The 21,199-nt window shown below is 41.5% G+C and overlaps 2 protein-coding genes across 3 annotated transcripts; one reads left to right on the forward strand and one right to left on the reverse strand.

Annotated features, from left to right (window-relative positions):
• Positions 1-2,233: 2,233 nt before the first annotated feature.
• Positions 2,234-4,966, forward strand: cytf (Cystatin F). Of its 2 annotated transcripts, NM_001165189.2 has the most exon segments (5): positions 2,253-2,346; positions 3,360-3,523; positions 3,698-3,820; positions 4,041-4,182; positions 4,903-4,961. In NM_001165189.2, coding segments are annotated over 4 exon segments (432 nt in total). In that variant the 5' UTR covers positions 2,253-2,306; the 3' UTR covers positions 4,146-4,182; positions 4,903-4,961.
• A 685-nt stretch (positions 4,967-5,651) lies between these two features.
• Positions 5,652-14,917, reverse strand: apmap (adipocyte plasma membrane-associated protein). The gene is made up of 9 exons (XM_021608822.3): positions 14,342-14,917; positions 13,035-13,151; positions 11,999-12,114; positions 11,242-11,334; positions 10,719-10,838; positions 10,282-10,456; positions 9,905-10,039; positions 8,484-8,676; positions 5,652-6,719 (listed from the first exon to the last, which is right to left on the reverse strand). Exons 1-9 carry the CDS (start codon positions 14,431-14,433, stop codon positions 6,510-6,512), a joined length of 1,251 nt encoding a protein of 416 aa, XP_021464497.2. The 5' UTR covers positions 14,434-14,917; the 3' UTR covers positions 5,652-6,509.
• Between the last annotated feature and the right edge of the window lie 6,282 nt (positions 14,918-21,199).

The following is a 21,199-nucleotide window of genomic DNA, read 5'->3' on the forward strand; positions in this document are numbered from 1 at the left end:
GCTGGTGGTAATTTGTACAACAAATAATTTACATTCGGAAAGTATTCAGACCCCTTGACATTTTCTACATTTTGTTACGTTACAGCCTTATTCTAAAATGTATTAAATAGTTTTTTCCCTTCATCAATCTACACACAGTACCCCATAATGACAAAGCAAAGACAGGTTTTTAGAAATGTACATACACTACCGTTCAAAGGTTTGGGGTCACTTAGAAATTTCCTTATTCTTTAAAGAAAAGCACATTTTTTGGTCCATTAAAATAACATAAAATTGATCATAAATACAGTGTAGACATTGTTAATGTTGTAAATGACTATTGTAGCTGGAAACGGCAGATTTTTTATGGAATATCTACATAGGCGAATAGAGGCCCATTATCAGCAACCATCACTCCTGTGTTCCAATGGCACGTTGTGTTAGCTGATCCAAGTTTATAATTTCAAAAGGCTAATTGATCATTAGAAAACCCTTTTGCAATTATGTTAAGCACAGCTGAAAACTGTTCATTAAAGAAGCAATAATACTGGCATTCTTTAGACTAGTTGAGTATCTGGAGCATCAGCATTTGTGGGTTCGATTACAGGCTCAAAATGGCCAGAAACAAAGATCTTTCTTCTGAAACTCATCAGTCTATTCTTGTTCTGAGAAATTAAGACTATTCAGGGCACTGCACTGCAGCGCTAGCTGTGCCACCAGAGAGTCTGGGTTCGTGCCCAGACTCGGTCGCAACCGGCCGCGACCGGGAGGCCAATTGGGCGATGCACAATTGGCCTAGCATCGTCCAGGTTAGGGAGGGTTTGGCCGGTAGGGATATCCTTGTCTCATCGCGCACCGGTGGTGGGCCGGACGCAGTGCATGCTAACCAAGGTCGCCAGGTGCACGGTGTTTCCTCCGACACATTGGCTGGCTTCCGGGTTGGATGGTCGCTGTGTTAAGAAGCAGTGCGGCTTGGTTGGGTTGTGTTTCGGAGGATGCATGACCGCCGCGCACCTGGCAACCTTGGTTAGCGTGCACTGCGCCTGGCCCGCCACAGGAGTCACTGGTGTACGATGAGACAAGGATATCCCTCCCGGCTTGGTTGGGTTGTGTTTCAGAGGACGTTTGACCTTCATCTCTCCCGAGCCCGTACGGGAGTTGTAGCGATGAGACAAGATAGTAGCTACTAACAATTGGAAACCATGAAATTGGTGAGAACAAAAAGAACAGTGTCTCTGTTTGAGAACATGACTTTAATTTGAGAACATGACTTTAAATAGAACCATGAGGAAACTTGTAGGAAATGTTATGCTTAAGTACTGAAATTCCCACAGAAGATCACTGTTTCTTAATGTTCTCTGAACTATTTGAGAAAATTCCCAATGTCAAACCATTTGGGAAAAGTTTCTAGAACATTACCAAAAATGTAATTAAATATAACCATGTTTGAACTCTTAGGAAACGTTTTGTTAAAGTAATGAAATACCAAGAAAATAATGTTTATTTTGTCAAGTTCCTTAAATTTGTGAAGAATGCTCCAAAGACAAGCAACAATTCTCTACCATTCCTAGAAAGTTGTGGGACGGTTGTATGCAAAATCGCCATAGGAGAACCCCACTCTTACCAAACTCTAGAAACATATGATTTTCAGAACGTTATGTGCTAGCTGGGTCATTTCAGATTAAAGTCTCCTATTGGACTGTTGGTAGTACTTCTGTGGCTTTCAGTTCAACTAACACAGGAAGTGATGTCAACCAACCCAGGCTCTGCCTTTCTGCTGTCTTCATAATGATGCTATCACACAGGACTCTGTTAAAAGACAGCTTTAAACCAATTTAAAGCCAATTAAAATTTGCTTGTGGTGCTTTCCCACTGGGTATACACGGGTTGAATCAACGTTGTTTCCACGTCACTTCAATTAAATTCTGTTGAACCAACTTGGAATAGACGTTGAATTGACATCTGTGCCAAGTGGGTTTCTTCTCTTATGTACTTACTGTACGCACCGCACCACCTTTCCAAGTAAGCACAATTCATTAAAATAATGTTCTGTTGCAAAAAGATTAGAGAATGTCAATCAAAAGATAATGAAATAATCCAACTATCTTGTTCAGTTTTCACTATTGACTGTGCCTGCTAGTTGTAATTGGTTGAGGTCATGTCCTGCGGGGGGGTGGGGGGTGGGGGGTGGGGGGGGGGGGGGTGGTGGGGGGGGGGGGGGGGGCATGGTAAGTTTTGCTAGGCTGCAATGTGTGGTGAATGTGTTGCCTTACAGGAAGTAAAATAAACAGAACAGTGTTGAGAAAGCTCCAACAGGTATTGGCAACATGCTTCTGCTCTTCTCTGGCTTGTGCCTGTGCTCAATTGGTAAGCTCTTTTAATTAACAGGATGAAATTGTGTGTGTTCAATTGAAGTTGGAAGTTTTACGTGTCATGTTTGTGAAGCCAATTGGTTGTCTTGCTATTCTGAGGATCTGAGGGTTTTGTCAACTTCTTCAGTTTAACACTTCTGATTACTTTACCATAACATAACTACACCAATATCTGTTATTACGAAACATTTAAATAACGAAGTGCCTATTTGATCAGTAGCAATGCATGACAGTTAATGATCATTCTTATGCAATGTAATGGATTTATATCCTGCTTGATTTCTGTGATCGTGTTCGGGTTAGGCCCTTATGGCTTGGCTTCAGTTTGTGTATGAGGAGTCAGATTTCTCTGCTCATGTTGACTGACTATTTATCAGTATGAGAAAAATATATTGTGTGCCACTTGTCTTTGGCTACAGTTCTGACTGTCAGTAGTAGCACACAGTCGAGTGTGTGTGTGTGTGTGTGCGTGTTTCTCGCGCAAAGGCTGTGAAAATGCAGTGTAGATAGGGATGCCAACAACCACGTAGATGAGTTACAACCAACAAAAAACAAGTAGGTCTATATAAATGAAAAGAATAACACGCCAGGTACAGTACATGTCCACTGCCCGAGCCAACACCAAACAATGGATACCTTGTTTATTTTTATTAATCATTAGTATTACTCTTTTTTTTAGTATTAGTTCTTAGGGTCAACAATTACCTGTCTCATGTTACTAATTATATTGCCTTTCAATATGCTGATTGTTGGCCTGTTTACTTATGTTTATTTAAAATATATATTTTTGTTTATTATGTTTTGTTTTTCAGGCTAATTATTATACTTGTTTTGGGGTGGGGCGTATATTTATTTTGTTGTGATTTTGTTGTGATCTAAAAGCATTAAACACAAAAATAGAATGTATATAAAAATGATTTACTGTTTGTAGGAGTGTAAACAGACTGTTACTCTAATTTAACAAACATTTGTGAATGGTGTTGAGTAAGCACTTTTATTTCTTTCTAGTCAGTTGCCAAAGGTATACGTCTGTGCCTGGCTCTCCCTATAACATCAGCACGGATAACAAGGGGGTCCTAAAGGCGGTGCTTCACGGGGCCTATTCATTTAACAACCAGACCAATGATGCTTTTCTCTTCAAGCCATCTGCAATTGAGAAAGCAGAAAGACAGGTATGGGGGGGGGCAGACAATAACTTTGACCTTCATGCTGAACTTCTTTGGCTAAAAACCTGTTAGTGATCATATATAAAATGTGTGGCATATGGTATGGTTCACAATATACTGTAGTTGGACTTTACCAGCGAGGCATAAACGTCTTCAGTTCAACATAGCTTTCTGTTACAGCTTGTGAAGGGGTTCAAATACATTCTGGAAGTAGACCTCTCACGGACTGTGTGCCTCAAAAAGGGGCACAAAGAAGCAGACCTGGCCAACTGCAAGTTCCAACCAGATGGTTTGTTACAGCAGGTATTGTACGGTACACATTATGTTTTTAGTGCAGAATGAACAAATGTTGGAAGAACCGCAGTGTGGATTGAATTTAAATATGATACAGTATGTCGAAGTTGTATGTATAGCAATTGGGTAAAACCAGCACTCATTTTGGCTGACAAGTGGAATGGATCATGGCTAAAAGTCATAACATTGTAGATTATTATTTTTAATAGAGGGCATGTTTGTCTTTCAGACATTCCACTGTGACTTTGAGGTTTGGACTATGCCTTGGCTCCGCTTCATGAAGACTACCTATTTTGTTTGCAGTCCATCTGACCGACCTTCCACTTCTTCATGAAACCCAATCCTTCCTCATTTCAATATTCTGAGAAAATTACTAAACTGGTTAGGTGCCTTTCGGTTGTTGAAGCTGTGTAAATTAGACTTGAAAGGCCTGAAAATCATATTGCTACTCAAGACATGGAAATGGCCATTGTTTGACTATACATTAAAGGAGTAGTTCACTATTTTACAAATTGATGTTAGATGGTTCCTCACCTTGAAAATAGTATACAGGCCAAGAGAAACTGTAATCCATGGTTCAGTTTTCTTTAAACAGCCACTACAAACTTCAGCTAAGTTTATCCACTACAAGATAACAATCAATGGAAGTGATGGGGTCATGTGAGCATGTTTTTTTGTTTGTTGAACTGGCCAAATCACCTTTAAGTAACATCAGAACAAATATGGAGTTGATTTGAATTTGGACATTTAAAAAATCTTCCATCACTTCCATTGATTGTTAGCTTGGGGTTGGTTAAGGTTAGCTGAAGTTTGTAGTGGCTGTTTAAAGAAAACGGAACCATGGATTACAGTTTCTCTTGTCCCATAGACTACTTTCAGGGTGAGGAACTGTAGTGTGATCTAAAATAACCTAACCCTTGCATGTCCTACATAGGTACGGATACCCCCAAGGGACATCCTACTACAGGAACCATCTAACATCAAGTTGTAAAATAGTGAACTACTCCTTTAATGTATAGTCAAACAATGGCAATTTCCATGTCTTGAGTAGCAATGTGATTTTCAGGCCTTTCAAGTCTAACTTACACAGCTACAACAACCGTAAGGCATCTAACCTTGTATTTTATCCTATAATAAAATGGTAGACTGCTTTGACCCTTGCAATTTATATACTGAATTATAAATAATCACATGTTGGCCTGAGTTAGGGTCTGCACAGACTCTAATCAACAAGCTCTGATAAAAATATTTAAAAAAACGTATTAACAAGGATTTGACAACCAAGCACGATTATATAAGCCCATGTAAACATAAACCTTCTACAGTGTCCATCTGAAGGCTTGCTCCACCGGGCTGGTTTAACAGCTAGGGTTATCATTCTTCCTCAGCACTCAGTGACCTGAACCCTGACCTTGTGTCTAATAGTCTGTGATACACCTTAATTATTCAAAGGATCTTATGAAACCAGTGCAGCAGCATCTGATCTTGAGGAGCGAGTAGAGAGCAGAAGAGGCTGACAACTGTAGCAGCTGGCGGCTCTTGGGGTCGGCACTCTCCTCTCAGAGCTCCTAGCACCCTCATTGATGCAGCACTCTGAGCACCCTCTTTTAATGAGCTTCACTGGCTCGGAGGCAGGGGCAGGTTTCGATCTGCTCTCATGTAGATGTCTCCTGTACTATACATTGCTGAGGCGTACACCGACACTCGTTTCTCTCATTTAAGACATGTAGTCGGTCAGTAACAGGCTAATCTTTTATGGCAGTAGTATGTAAACACTGGTAAGTGGCTAAACAAATTGTAGAAATGTGGCACCATGTTTTTCATATTAGACAAAAGCCCGTTTTAAAACATTACTGTTTTAATTCAAAGGAAACTCAGCTGAAGGCCAGCAGCATTCAACATCGAGCAAAACATTTACATTACGTAAGGTAGTTGACAGTGCAATATACAAAAGCAGATGAAATGTATCACAACAAGGGGAAATGATTCATACTTATTTTGGAATCTTTTTGCATCACCTTTATTATGATGAACAAGATCTTGGATTTCTAAATACACACAAAATAAATCAGTTCAAAGTGGCACTCCTAAAATAATACTCGGTGTGTATTTCAACTGATAAAATTAACTCTTTGAAATTCTCCAAGTACAATAATAACATTGTCAGTTATATTTAAGGGTGAGATGAGAGCTTAGTGCAAAAATGAAATTAAAAGTTGAGATACTGAATGGTTTAAACAAACAAAACAAAAATAAGAACAAATTTGGCACATTTCAACAACCTAAAACACAGACCTGAAAGACAATGTACTTACATGGGGATTTTTGGGCAAACTATTTGGCCCAAAGACTGTTTGGTTAAATAAAAAACATTCATTGAGAAACTACTGAGATGCACTGTCAACAGAAATTAAAGGGTTAATAGTTAATTGTAGGCTGTTAAGACTAGAAACGATGGATATGCATCCCAGTCAAATGCGCCTTAATAGTGCAGATACTTAATGAAGACTAGTCCATTTTTTCCTGAAGCTGGTGAAAAGCAATGCAAATGCAGCATATCAAGCATGAAGCCATTCTTTTCAATTCTGATGTATTTGCTGTTATTGGAAAACAGACTAGGTAGTGAGGTGTTAGGTAGGCAGACAGCAGTCTCATATATGGGTCGTGTCTGAGAAAGTGGTTGTGCTCAGCTCTCAGCTCACACCTTGCTGAGATCCAGCTTGCATAGGTAAGGGGAGCGGAAAGAGCCTAAGTAGAGGTGGCCGTCGTGCTCGTGTGCCTCACTGACGTAGGCCGCCACCATGCCGTGGGGGTCATGGAAGCTACGCACGCACGTCCCGCTCTCCTGCAGCTCTATCACCAGGCTGTAGCGAGGCACAAACTTCATCAGCATGTCTTGGCTGAAGAGCTGCAGGGAGAGGGAGGGAGAAAGGAATAAGTCATAGCACCAAAACACGACTGAAATAGACAACATCACACATAAACAAACAAACTGGTCTCATGGTCACAATGAATGAGGTATGTGTATTCCTTTAATATTTGTTAGGCAAGTTTCCAGCTGGCAAGATCCTACAGTGGCTTGCGAAAGTATTCACCCCCCTTGGCATTTTTTTTTTAATCGATTTTTGGGGGGTTTGTATCATTTAATTTACACAACATGCCTACCACTTTAAAGATGCAAAATATATTTTATTGTGAAACAAGACAAAAAAACAAAAAATGACAAGAAAACTTAAGCATGCATAACTATTCACCCCACCAAAGTCAATACTTTGTAGAGCCACCTTTTGCAGTGTTTAAAGCTGCAAGTCTCTTGGGGTGTCTTTATAAGCTTGGCACATCTAGCTGGTGGGATTTTTGCCCATTCTTCAAGGCAAAACTGCTCCAGCTCCTTCAAGTTGGATGGGTTCTCTGGAAGACAAGCAGGTTTCCAACAAGAATTTCCTTGTATTTAGCGCCATCCATCACTCCTTCAATTCTGACCAGTTTCCCAGACCCTGCCAATGAAAAACATCCCCACAGCATGATGCTGTCACCACCATGCTTCACTGTGGGGATGGTGTTCTCAGGGTGATGAGAGGTGTTGAGTTTGCACCAGACATAGCATTTTCCTTGATGGTCAAAAATATCAATTTTAGTCTCATCTGACCAGAGTACCTTCTTTCATATGTTTGGGGATTTTCCCACATGCCCTTTGGCGAACACCAAACATGTTTTCTTATTTTTTTCTTTAAGCAATGGCTTTTTTTCTGGCCACTTCCATAAAGCCAATCTCTGTGGAGAGTACAGCTTAAAGTAGTCCTATGGACTCCAATCTCTGCTGTGAAGCTTTGCAGCTCCTTCGGGGTTATCTTTGGTCTCTTTGTTGCCTCTCTGATTAATGCCCTCCTTGCCTGGTCCGTGAGTTTTGGTGGGCGGCCCGCTCTTGGCAGGTTTGTTGTGGTGCCATATTCTTTCCATTTTTTAATAATGGATTTAATGGTGCTCCGTGGGATGTTCAAAGTTTCGGATATTTTTATTTTTATAACCCAACCCTAATCTGTACTTCTCCACAACTTTGTCCCTGACCTGTTTGGGAGAGCTCCTTGGTCTTCATGTTGTCAGTTGCTTGGTGGTGTTGCAGACTCTGGGGCCTTTCAGAACAGGTGTATACTGTATATACTGAGATCATGTGACAGATCATGTGACACTTAAAGTCCACCTGTGTGCAATCTAACTAATTATGTCACTTTGAAGGTAATTGGTTGCACCAGATCTTATTTAGGGGCTTCATAGCAAAGGGGGTGAATACATATGCACGCACCACTTTTCTGTTTTGAATTTTTTGAAACATGGAACTTTTTTCATTTCACTTCACAAATTTGGACTATTTTGTGTATGTCCATTATATGAAATCCAAATAAAAATCGATTTAAATTACAGGCTGTTATGCAACAAAGTAGGAAAAACGCCAAGGGGGATGAATACTTTTGCAAGGCACTGTAAATCCTTGTATGCAAAAACACCGAAAAAAATCAGACTAACAGGAATGAATACCAGACTCAGTCACAGTAAATTGGACATGCAAATTGTTCTCCCTGTAGTATTTTTTTTACTTCCATGTAAATGGACAAAGCTATTGGTTTTATATAATATAACACCATATGATATCACGTCTTGTCATATCATCTACCTTAAAGATGAGCTTCTTGATCCAGGGCTTCTGGGACAGGAAGTCCAGCATGGAGAAGCCAGGGTTGGGCCGCACCGCTGACATGGCCACCCAGTACCCTCCAGAAGAGCTGCGACGGATATTGTCAGGGAAACCAGGCAGGTTGTCAACAAATGTGTCCATTCCTCCTTTATTTAGACCTGACACATGGACCCTAGGAGGGACACGGACACACAGTCAATTGAATGGAAATTCAGGAGATGAGGGAAAGAAAGTCCATTGCCTCATGCTTGCGGTATGTGTGACAGACAGAGGTATTATGGGAAACAATTCAAAACATTTGACAAAAAAAATTAAAATAAAACTCTTGTACGAAGTCTTCACAATATTTTGAAGTCTGTGTTATGGAAAGACCACCCAGATTCAGAGTTTTCAACAGCACCAGGGAATTTCTCTCAGCCAACTGCCTGCATTGATAAACCAAAAGAAAAATGACTTATGACTATTATAAACTAGTTATGGGAGGGAGGAAAGAATCTACTTGCTGAGAAAACCGAAAAGAACATTTCAAATAAATACAAAATAATGCCCCGTTTTTCAAAAATCAATTTACTTTTTTCCATTCTGCACGGTCAGCAAATAGAAAACGTCCCCAAACAGTCTGTATTACCATACAGGCTGAAATGAACAAAGAGTTATCACCTCCCTTCCACTCATTCCCCCTCACCCCCAAAACAAATTCAGCAGGAAGGAGCTGCCTCCCCCTTTCTCCCCCCTCTACCCACACTAGCATTACTACAAGAGAAAGGACAAGCTAATTTTGGAGCTTGGTGAAGGGGCTCCGTTACAGAGGTGTAACAGTACAAATTTAAACCGTCCCCTCGCCCATACCCGGGCGCGAACCAGGGACCTTCTGCACACATCAACAGTCACCCTCGAAGCATCGTTACCCATCGCTCCACAAAAGCCGCGGCCCTTGCAGAGCAAGGGGAACTACTACTTCAAGGTCTCAGAGCAAGTGACGTCACTGATTGAAACGCTATTTAGCGCCCACGCTAACTAAGCTAGCCGTTTCACATCCGTTACACTGGCAACAGTCTGCTTGCAATATTTATCCAGGCGAGGCTTGGGAGAATTGACTGTGTTCCTTGCAGGTTTTAAAAAGTGTGATATTACAAAGGCGAAATATACCCATGAAATATTGTTACGGTGGAAGGAAAATAATGAAAACCAGAGAAGAAGAAAAAAACCTTGTGGGCGCACTTTGAGTACGTTCAAAAAGCGGCCACCACAACAACTTAGCATCTGATGAAACATGAGATCGTTCCAAAGGAGGAAGAGAGAGAGAGATACGGGGGGATCCCCTGTGGGTAGCATTTCTTCACTCAGTGAATTAGTTAAATAAGGCTGGTCGTGTTGCTCAGGAGGATCAACTACAGTACCTGCGAATCCTAGCCATGGTAGTCTCAGTCACCAGCACAGACTCCTCATCAGGGAAAAGCTGGATCCCGTTGGCAAAACGAAGGTTCTCCATCAACACGGTTACCTCCTTGGTCTCTGTGTCGTACTCTAACACACTGAAAGACAGAGGGTTACATATGGACAGCTTTTCTCAGACTTCAGGTTGTTGTCTTTATAAACAGTTCCTTTTCTTAAAAATGAAAAAAAGTACCCACATCATGTACACACATGCTTTTAAGGCCCTATACTGATCTAAAATCTATAATCAACTATCAATAGAAACTATTTACAAAAGGAGACTAGACCTTGCTATTAGAATGTGCTCAAAGCTCTCCCTAAGGTAGGTGGTAACAGTTACCGTCCATCTGCTGTGGCCTCCATGATGAGATGAAGGTAGTCTCTGCGCTGCCACCTGCTGCTAGAATCTGTGAAGTACACTTTTCTCCCATCCTGTGTTACATCCAGGTCATTGACGAAGGAGAGCCTCCGGCCCCCAACCATCTGCCCAGCCGACACCAGGTTGGTCACCTCACCTTTACAATGAGTCAAGGAGTGAGAGTTACATCACTAAAATGTCTTGCATAATACCACACTTTTATTTGGAAGATATTATATGCAACGAAATTGATTATACTGAGTAAAAGGTGAAATTGTTGGGAAATTCATAAACAAATATTTAATTCCTTGCAAAAAAAAAACAGTCTATGTCACATTACTGATATGAAAATGTATCCTATAAAGGAAATACAGCCATTGCTATGTAGAAGCTTGCCCTTGGCTGTGTGTGCTGCTGACCTGTGACAGGGTTAACCTCGAACAGCCCCAGATAGGCGTCAGCTACAAAAAGGGTACCGTTAGGACCCACTCTGATACCCAGGGGTCGTCCACAGCTAGGCTCCTGCTCACGGGATCCATCTAAAACATACCACACAATCCCAGTGGATATGAGGTATCTGAAGTAATTCCTTATTTATTGGGTGCTATTTATTATTTTGATCATTTTGAACAGGCTAATCTGATTAATATGAGCAAATACTCGAGTTCGAGCTCGGCCTTTTCTTGACATGTCATTTCAGTTTTGAGCCACACTGCTAGGCCTGTAGTGCATTAAGCCATCCTTGTTGTGCAAGTATAAAAACAATCCATAAAAAGGCATGTGTGAAATGTAACTGCTAAGAGTTGCTTATGATTGAACTGTTGGGTCATTTCTGTCTAAATCATGTCATGTTGAGACAACATTGTGAAATTAAAGCTTGTGAAATCAGGTCTAACGCAATGAGTGAGGAATCAATCACAGCTCTAGTCCTTGCTCACTTACCACACGGTGGCTTGCCAAGTCTGGCTATAACAGTGATGCTCTTGCCTTCAATCTTCACTATCTTCCCATCAGCCGTACCTGTGTAAATGACATCTAGAGAAAGGAGATAGACAATAACAATTAGCATTTAGAAACGGAAAAAAAACACCAGGGCAATATGTAGGACACGGTTCACCATTATGACCTCAGAAAAGCAAAACAGTTGCAGAGGAATAGTAGTCAAGCACAAGTCATGTCATGTGTGAATACATGTGTCATCTCAAATATCCGTCTGTCACTAAGAAATCAAATCAAATGTTATTGGCCACAGACACATGTTTAGCAGATATTATATCTAACAAGTAATATCTAGCAATTTCACAACAATACACACAAATCTAAGTATAGGAATGGAATTAAGAATATATAAATATATGGAAGAGCAATGTCAGAGCGGCATAGACTAAGATACAGTAGAATAGAACATATGAGATGAGTAATGCCAAATATGTAAACATTATTAAAGTGACAAAGTGTTCCATTATTAAAGTGGCCAGTGATAAGACCACGCTTATCATAGCTCATTTGGAAAACCTAAACATCTGCTATTATTGGTCAACAGCGTGTCTGCAATCCAGACGACATTGCCCTATCACTTTTGATATATCAGGCTGCGTTACTGTGGTCACACCATACATCACACAAGCCCAAACAAACTGGGTGAAGGACATTGTCATGTGGCGAGACTCCAGCTGGAATGCTTTACCCCCATACTGACCTCCGAAGTTGGCAATGGACTCTGGGCCAACAAGCTGGTCCTCAAACAGCCGCTGTGCTTCCCTCAGCTTAAAGTTGGGCTCGTAACACCCAGACATAAGGGGAGGCTCATTGAGGCTAAAAAAACAAACAAGAGAAAACAAATTAGGAAACAGAATCAGTATGAATCACTGATCAACACCCTTGCCCTAGACTAGCCTGTACCCTGAAGCCTAGTGCTGTGGAGAAAAGGGAGAGAGGAAATCCTTGGCCCCAAGACCTCAGAATGGATCATTAACTGTGGATGCAGAATTTAGAAATGAATTCTAATGAGGACAGGGAGTTGCATGCTATTTGTTCTGAGGGGCAGACACTGGTGACAAATGAGATCAGCCACTGTGCAAGGTGGGGCAGCAAATCACTCAATCTAATAGCATTAGTAGAGAATGCAGTACGGAGAAATACAGCTATGCAGTTGTGGAGAGATCAGGGTTGTGGCAGAGGAGTGGACAAGCGGAATTCTGAACTGACTGGTCTGAACTGACTAGAGGCGCCTAAAAGGAAATCGCACCCGTGCATTCAGACTATGAGCAGAGTGCCTTATCAATCTTTCCTCAATCAAAAATTAATCAATTATTGATATAAGATCATGTTTGGCTAAGCATTTTGTATTTGCATCAGAACACTACATGATGAACTATATTGCTTAGGGACGATTGAATCCATTCTACATACTAACGTATGCATGTTATAAAATGTATCTTATACATAATCTATGTTATACAGGTAGTATAAGCCTAGTCATTCAGTGGCGTAACATCTGTGAGAGGGACTTGTGGTAGAAATGTACAGAACAGTTTCCACAAAACTATTTCCAAAAGCTGAAAAGTAAGCAGAAATGTTGACTATGCAGACTGACTAAAGTATTTTGCAGTAAAGCTGATTAGCCCAAACATTCCTTGAAGTCCATACATTTCTGAGCTATTAGAATTAACATGATTCTAAAGACCAGGAGAAAAAAAAAAAAGAGAGGAGGATTTCAATTCTTGACATCTCACCTGAGCAGCTCAGGGTGAATAGGAGACTCGAGCAGAAAAAAGACTACAAGCAATGGAAGGATCAGGCATCCTCCCAGGGTCACCAGGGTCACACGGAATACCTTTCCACTGTAGGTACTGGGAAAAACAAAACATAGATCAATCAAACCCGCCCGACACCTTTCTATAGAGCTGAGGGATGAGGCTGAGGAAATGTAACCTCTCAAATTCATAGAGAACTCTAGATGCAAGGACTGACATCCACATGATAAATATTAGGATGCTTTACAGTACTAGTCAAAAGTTTGGGCACACCTACTCATTCAATGGTTTTCTTTCTTTTTTAGTATTTTCTAAATTGTAGAATAATGGTGAAGACATCAAAACAATGAAACAACCCATATGGAATCATGTAATAACCACAAAAAAAAGTGTTAAACAAATCTAAATATTTTAGATTCTTCGAGAGATTGCCAAGAGTGTGCAAAGCTGTCATCAATGCAAAGGGTGGCTACTTTGAAGAATCTCAAATATAAAATACATTTGGATTTGTTTAACACTTTTTTGTTGACTGCATGAGTTCATGTGTTATTTCATAGTTTTGATGTCGTCACTGTTATTCTACAATGTAGAAAATAGCAAAAATAAAGAAAAACCCTGGAATGAGTAGGTGTGTCCAAACTTTTGACTGGTACTGTACATAGCTTATGTTCTTGTTGTTTGTAAACAATGGAGTAGGCTTATAACCTTTATGTTGTTGGTTAAATACAGGTTTGATTGCTGTGTTAAACTCCTGAATCATAGGCCTAAGTGAAATTCTTCAAGAATCAATGGGTATTTTGAACAGATTTCCAGATCTCAAACTGTAGTTTTAATAATATCAATATGTTATTGGGTGTTTGAAGAGATCCATGAGGTCAACTCAGGTCAACAGTGGATGATGCAGTACACAAACATACACACAGAATGCAAATGCATATATATTTTTTCCAGAGAGAATGCATCTACGACAAACCTGAATAAGCCTTACCTTCACTCAGCGCATGCTGGCCAATGCTCTCTCCGCTGACTGGTTTGGTTCATACCATGCACGCATAATGCAAAGTAATTCATCCACTGTTACCTGTCAGTGAGTGGAAAACTGACCTAGAAATGGATTGTGTTTACCTCTGCATCTGTCATCAGCTAGCAAGTGGAAATGCGAATCATGCAGTCTGAAACACAGTGGTTGTCTGCATCTGTGCGTAAGGCAATACATACTACATAGCAAGGAAAGCAGTATCTGATGTTAATATAAATAGCGTATTATTTAGAATAGGCTAGTTTACCTGGTGCCCTTGTATTGGGGTTCCTGTAATTCGTCTGTGATAATCTGTGGTCTGTTCAGCCTCCTGAACCGCAGTCCCTCTGGCTCATTCATACTGAAATGAGACTTCTACTATCACTCTATCCAAAAATGAGGTTTCAGGTAAGCAGCTTGCTACATGAGAAGGTTGATAATTCGATAGCTTGTAAAGACAGACACATGCAGGACATCGTAGTGATAGCTACAGCATTCAACGACGGGCTTTCCCGGCCGTGGACAGTTTTTACGCAATACGCATTTTTTTATTCTACGTCAGACGACAGGTGCTGTCTCTAATCATTGATATTCAACGCCACCTGCTGTTGTGGAGTGTGCGCTACAGACCATTTTTAAAGGTCATATCAAACACGAAAGAGGAAGCGAGACATCCCACTCCCTCATTGTTTCTATTTTAACGGAAGTCCAGACCCTGCTACTATCGCATTGGAGTCTATGGAGAGCCACCGCCTTTTTTTCAAATGGTTTACCACCTGAGTTAATGATCTTAATTTAGCCACCGTCTTTGGTCATATGATCTGAGGAAGGTCTACATTGGTCCAAGGAGAACACAGGGATAAGCGTGGTCTATAGAGTACCACAGTACGAGTCATTATACCCCCCAAAACCAAGCATTCAAACAAGGAAATTGTTCCAATCGTTTTTTCACAATTTATTTTTCCCATATGGGATTTTAGAAACACTTAAAATAATGGCTGTGTTTAGTGTAAGCTTACCCTGGCCTGACGTTTTGACAACAGTGTCAACCTCTCTAAAACAAGGTGACTTTTATCAATATATTCGCCTCTATTTACCAAATTTTGTAATGAATAAATTGGCTACATTAAAAAAAAAGAAGATAATTCTGTCATCTGTCTTTAAATTGAAGTGTATGCTGTCGTAATTCTACTTCACCTACATGATTTAAATGAATGAATATCATGATAAGTATCATGATTAGATACCAGACCAATGTTTTTGTAACATTCACAAGACTTGTTTTGTATTTTTGTGATGATTTTCTCAAAATATAACCAGGTAGTGAGTGCATGACCAAAAAGTTACTGAGTTACAGTTCATATAAGGAAATCAATCAATTGAAATAAACGCATTTGGCCCTAATCTATGGATTTCACATGACTGGGAATACAGACATATATCTGTTGGTCACAGATACCTTTTTAAAGTGATGTTACTTTGATTGACGCATGGGTGGGTGGGGGGGGGGGGGGTGTACTAAGATTACATATGGAATTGTTTTATTCAGCTATTTGATTTTGATTTTTAGGACCCCTTTAGGTCTCCCCCCCCAAAAAAAAATATTTGGTAAAATACTGAATTTGGCCATTACTACTATAGAAATGCTTTGAATAACACATTCATAAATGGCAAGAAATACAGTCACAAAATATATCATAAGGAATACGGTTTTGAACTGTCTGTCCTACATCTAGGAGATATAAGAAAGCTCAGGAAATAAACTCAGCAAAAAAAGAAACGTCCTCTCACTGTCAACTGCGGTTATTTTCAGCAAACTTAACATCTGTAAATATTTGTATGAACATAACAAGATTCAACAACTGAGGCATAAACTGAACAAGTTCCACAGGCATGTGACTAACAGAAATTTAATAATGTGTCCCTGAACAAAGGGGGGGTCAAGATCAAAAGTATCAGTCAGTATCTGGTGTAGCTGCATTAAGTACTGCAGTGCATCTCCTACTCATGGACTGCACCAAATTTGGCAGTTCTTGCTGTGAGATGTTACCCCACTCTTCCACCAAAGCACCTGCAAGTTCCCAGACATTTATGTGGGAAATGGCCCTAGCCCTCACCCTCCGATTCAACAGATCCTAGACATGCTCAATGGGATTGAGATCCGGGCTCTTCGCTGGCCATGGCAGAACACTGACATTCCTGTCTTGCAGAAAATCACGCACAGAACGAGCAGTATGGCTGGTGGCATTGTCATGCTGGAGGGTCATGTCAGGATGAGCCTGCAGGAAAGGTAACACATGAGGGAGGAGAATGTCTTTCCTGTAACGCACAGTGTTGAGATTGCCTGCAATGACAACAAGCTCAGTCCGATGATGCTGTGACACACCATGACGGACCCTCCACCTCCAAATCGATTCTGCTCGAGAGTACAGGCCTCGGTGTAACGCTCATTCCTTCGACGATAAACTCTAATTCAACCATCACCCCTGGTGAGACAAAACTGAGACTCGTCAGTGAAGAGCACTTTTTGACAGTCCTGTCTGGTCCAGCGATGGTGGGTTTGTGCCCGTAGGCGACGTTGTTGCCGGTGATGTCTGGTGAGGACCTGCCTTACAACAGGCCTACAAGCCCTCAGTCCAGCCTCTCTCAGCCTATTGCGGACAGTCTGAGCACTGATGGAGGGATTGTGTGTTCCTGGTGTAACTCGGGCAGTTGTTGTTGCCATCCTGCACCTGTCCCGCAGGTGCGATGTTCGGATGTACCGATCCTGTGCAGGTGTTGTTACACGTGGTCTGCCACTGCGAGGATGATCAGCTGTCCGCCCTGTCTCCCTGTAGCACTGTCTTAGGCGTCTCACTGTACGGACATTGCAATTTATGGCCCTGGCCACATCTGCAGTCCTCATGCCTCCTTGCAGCATGCCTAAGGCACGTTCATGCAGATAATCAGGGACCCTGGGCATCTTTCTTTAGGTGTTTTTCAGAGTCAGTAGAAAGGCCTCTTTAGGGTCCTAAGTTTTCATAACTGTGACCTTAATTGCCTACCGTCTGTAAGCTGTTAGTGTCTTAACAACTGTTCCACAGGTGCATGTTCATACATTTTTTTATGGTTCATTGAACAAGCATGGAAAACATTATTTAAACCCTTTACAATGAAGACCTGTGAAGTTATATGGATTTTTACAAATTATCTTTGAAAGACTGGGTCCTGAAAAAGGGACGTTTCTTATTTTGCTGAGTTTATATTTGTATTTTTGTACACACATTTAACCCCTTATTTTTGTTGGCATAAAACTACCTCCAATTGTTTGTATGGGTTACCTTCAGACAGTCCCGTGACAGAGAACACCATCGGAGAACATTGTGTTCATGAGAGTCTCCCCTTTCCAAAAAGTGGTCATAATAGTTTGTAGGCCAAACCGTTCGGACGCTACAGACATGTATTCCTGAGAAGACTGATTTTCCAGATGTCTCATGGTCTGACAAACTGACTGCTGTAGCTTGGTCACCATCCACTGCAGATGCGGAAGGCCGGCATAGGCGGATGCGGTGGATTGAGATGCATTGAAGAGTTTGATGGGGATTTTAAAAAATATGTTACTTATAGACTCTTAAGGACTTAATCTGTGTTCGGGAAACTGGCCCTTAATGTCTTATCTGCATGACATTTTATCCATTCAAGTGAAACAACATTTTATTTTATTTAACATTTAGCTGTAGGATACAATTTTGCGATATAAACCTCTTCACTCTAAAATTGGCAGTGTAGAAATCCCCTACAATAACCCATGTGTATAAATGTATTACATTTTATTCACACTTAAGACAATCAACAATAGTTGAATTTGTTTGACAACAATGTTACAGACAAGACAAATTACAGGCTTTAACATTACAGTGGCATCTACACTGAGTGTACAAAACATTAGGAACATCTGCTTTTTCCATGACAGACTGACCAGGTGAATCCAGGTGAAAGCTCTGATATTTTATTGATTTAATTTCTTAATTAAATCCACTTCAACCAGTGTAGCTGAAGTGGAGACAGGTTGAAGAAGAATTGTTAAGCCTTGAGATAACTGAGGCATGGATTGTGTGTGGCATTCACAGAGTGACTGTGCAAGACATAATATTTAGGTGCCTTTGAACGGGGGGGGGGGGGTATGGTAGTAGGTGCCAGGCGTACCTGTTCGAGCGTGTCAAGAACTGCAACGCTGCTGGGTTTTTCAACCTCAACAGTTTCCTGTATGTATTAAGAATGGTCCACCACCCAAAGAACATCCAGCCAATTTGACACAACTGGAGTCAACATGGGCCAGCATCCCTTGTAGAGTCCATGCCCTGACAAATTGAGGCTGTTCTGAGGGCAAAAGGCAGTGCAACTCAATATTAGGAACGTGTTCCTAATATTTTTTTACACTCAGTGTATAAATGAATGTGATATGAGACACACTAATTTATTGTAAAATGTACACACATTTGATTTCAGTTTGTGAGTATGTGATATAGATAGGGGTTGGAGGCATTTTTATTTCAACATTATAAAATACAACATTTATACACGTTTGACATTGCAGGCGACTGATCTACAAATCACCATAAATAACTACACATCATTATTTGTAGATCAGTCAGTCCTTTTTCTCCCCAATTTCAATCTTGTCTCACCGCTGCAGCTCCCAAATGCGTCCTCCGAAACATGACCCCCCCAAACCACACTTAACACCCGCTCAAACCACCAATGCGCCTACAGGCGCCCGCCCCGCCACAAGTAGTCGCTAGAGCGCGAAGAGCCAAGTAAAGCACCCCCGGCCAAACCCAACAACGCTGGGCCAATTGTGCGCTGCCCTATTGGACTCCCGATCACGGCCGAATGTGATACAGCCCAGGATCGAACCAGGGTCTGTAGTGACACCTCTAGCACTGTCATGCAGTGCCTTAGGGCTCCCGAGTGGTGCAGCGGTCTAAGAGTGGTACAGAGAAGCTGTATCTTCCTCCATGAGACTATGATTTGAGGCCAGAGTGAGTCTGTTAGTGTCTGCGGAGGTTGGGTGCTAAACTGAAACATCTGCCGCAGATCTCACAGCAAAATCCTTTCTCACCGGTGTGAACTCTGTGGTGGGAATTAAGTGCACTTTTCAGGCTGAAGCCTTTTCCGTATTGATCACATATGTAGGGCTCCTCTCCTGTATGGGTCCTTTGAGCCTTGAGGCCACTTCTCTGAGTGAATCTATTGCCACATATGTCACAGCTGAAAGGTCTCTCTCCTTTGTGTACAGTTAGCACATGTACATTTAAACTGCGTCCAGCTGTAAAAGACTTCCCACACGTTGTACATTTTAAATGGTCTTCCTCCTGTGTGTACACATTGTATTATCAGGTCTCTCTGCCTGGCAACAACCTTCCCACACTGAGAGCACTTGAATCTCTTCTCTCCTCTGTGTACAGCTATTATGTGAGCTTCGAGGCTACATTTGGCTTGGAAAACCTGAGCACACAGAGTACATTTTAACACCTTCTCTTTATGTCTTTTGAAAACCACCTGGTGTTATTTAACCTGGCTCTGGGTGCCAAATATCTTCCCGCAGTACATGCACTTGAATTCCTTCTCCCTTTTGTGCACTATAATGCGGTGTACTCTGAGACTGCACTTTGCTGTGAAGCCCTTCCTGCACTGTGTGCACTTAAATGGCCTCTCACCCATGTGGACAACCTGGTGGGCTTTCAGGTTACATAGTTTACTAAAAGCCTTCCCGCACTGTACACAGCTTAAATGATTGTCTCTTGTTACAGATTTCTGGCACTTTGTGCATCTCACCACACGGTGAGAACCACTATCTTAGCATCACTGGATATGTCTGTAGGTGCATTAGGCTGTAAGTCTTGGTCGTCTTTGGTGTCTGCTGGTGAGAGTGGTGTAGTGATTTCCTCCTTCAAGTTGTGGTGAATAGTAGCATTCTCCCCAGCCACTGTCCTGGATTCTCCATCTGGGCAGCAGAAGGTTAAAGATGAATATCACTGCTGTTGTGCTGCAGGTTCAGCGTTTAATTTCAACAAAGTTCTGAATATGAGATGTAACAATTACCCATACAATGTCTTCCATGTTACACACACCTCTGTGCCAACACAAAGCTAGCTGGCTAGCTAGACAAATGTAAACACTACTTGTAACCCACTAACGCATAGTAGACCATATAGCACCAACCTCTGTCCCGGGGCAAATGCTCTGCTCTGTGAATAGGTGTCAACGTTTTGACTTGTGCACTTGTCAAACAATTGACTTATTTCCATCACTACTGCATATACTAAAAGCCCCATGACGGTGACCAGTTGATCCTTTAAACGTGACATTTTCCTTGAGATATAAAGTCAACATTTACACAAATAATACGTTAGGATTATGCAATTGATCCTGTCACGTTTTGATTTACTAGCTAACTATTATAGTAAACTAAACTCAGCAAATAGAAACGTCCCCTCACTGTCAACTGTGTTTATTTTCAGCAAACTTAACATGTGTAAATATTTGTATGAACATAACAAGATTCAACAACTGAGACATAGACTGAACAAGTTCCACAGACATGTGACTAACAGAAATTGAATAATGTGTCCCTGAACAAAGGGGGGTCAGTATCTGGTGTGGCCACCAGCTGCATTAGGTACTGCAGTGCATCTCCTCGTCGTGGACTGCACAGAGATTTGCCAGTTCTTGCTGTGAGATGTTACCCCACTCTTCCACCAAGGCAAGTTCCCGGACATTTCTGGGGGGAATGGCTCTAGCCCTCACCCTCCGATCCAACAGGTCCCAGATGTGCTCAATGGGATTGCGATCCGGACTCTTCGCTGGCAATGGCAGAACACTGCCATTCCTGTCTTGCAGGAAATCACTCACAGAACGAGCAGTATGGCTGGTGGCATTGTTATGCTGGAGGGTCATGTCAGGATGAGCCTGCAGGAAGGGTACCACATGAGGGAGGAGGATGTCTTCCCTGTAACGCATAGTGTTGAGATCGCCTGCAATGACAACAAGCTCAGTCCGATGATGCTGTGACACACCGCCCCAGACCATGATGGACCCTCCACCTCCAAATCGATCCCTCTCCAGAGTACAGGCCTCAGTGTAA

Source organism: Oncorhynchus mykiss, chromosome 1 (assembly GCF_057628025.1).
Source record: "Oncorhynchus mykiss isolate SJ-2025 chromosome 1, ASM5762802v1, whole genome shotgun sequence".
In the NCBI taxonomy this organism is placed as follows: domain Eukaryota; kingdom Metazoa; phylum Chordata; class Actinopteri; order Salmoniformes; family Salmonidae; genus Oncorhynchus; species Oncorhynchus mykiss.

Excerpts from the sequence above, each read along its gene's own strand:
- cytf (XM_021564847.3), top strand. The coding sequence starts at position 2,307 with ATGCTTCTGCTCTTCTCTGGCTTGTGCCTGTGCTCAATTG. Across the intron at positions 2,347-3,359 it reads CTTGTGCCTGTGCTCAATTG|TCAGTTGCCAAAGGTATACG; the intron begins GTAAGCTCTTTT and ends ATTTCTTTCTAG. Across the intron at positions 3,524-3,697 it reads TTGAGAAAGCAGAAAGACAG|CTTGTGAAGGGGTTCAAATA; the intron begins GTATGGGGGGGG and ends TTTCTGTTACAG.
- apmap (XM_021608822.3), bottom strand. The coding sequence starts at position 14,433 with ATGAATGAGCCAGAGGGACTGCGGTTCAGGAGGCTGAACAGACCACAG. Across the intron at positions 10,839-11,241 it reads ACTTGGCAAGCCACCGTGTG|ATGGATCCCGTGAGCAGGAG; the intron begins GTAAGTGAGCAA and ends GGTATGTTTTAG. Across the intron at positions 10,457-10,718 it reads CGAGGTTAACCCTGTCACAG|GTGAGGTGACCAACCTGGTG; the intron begins GTCAGCAGCACA and ends CTCATTGTAAAG.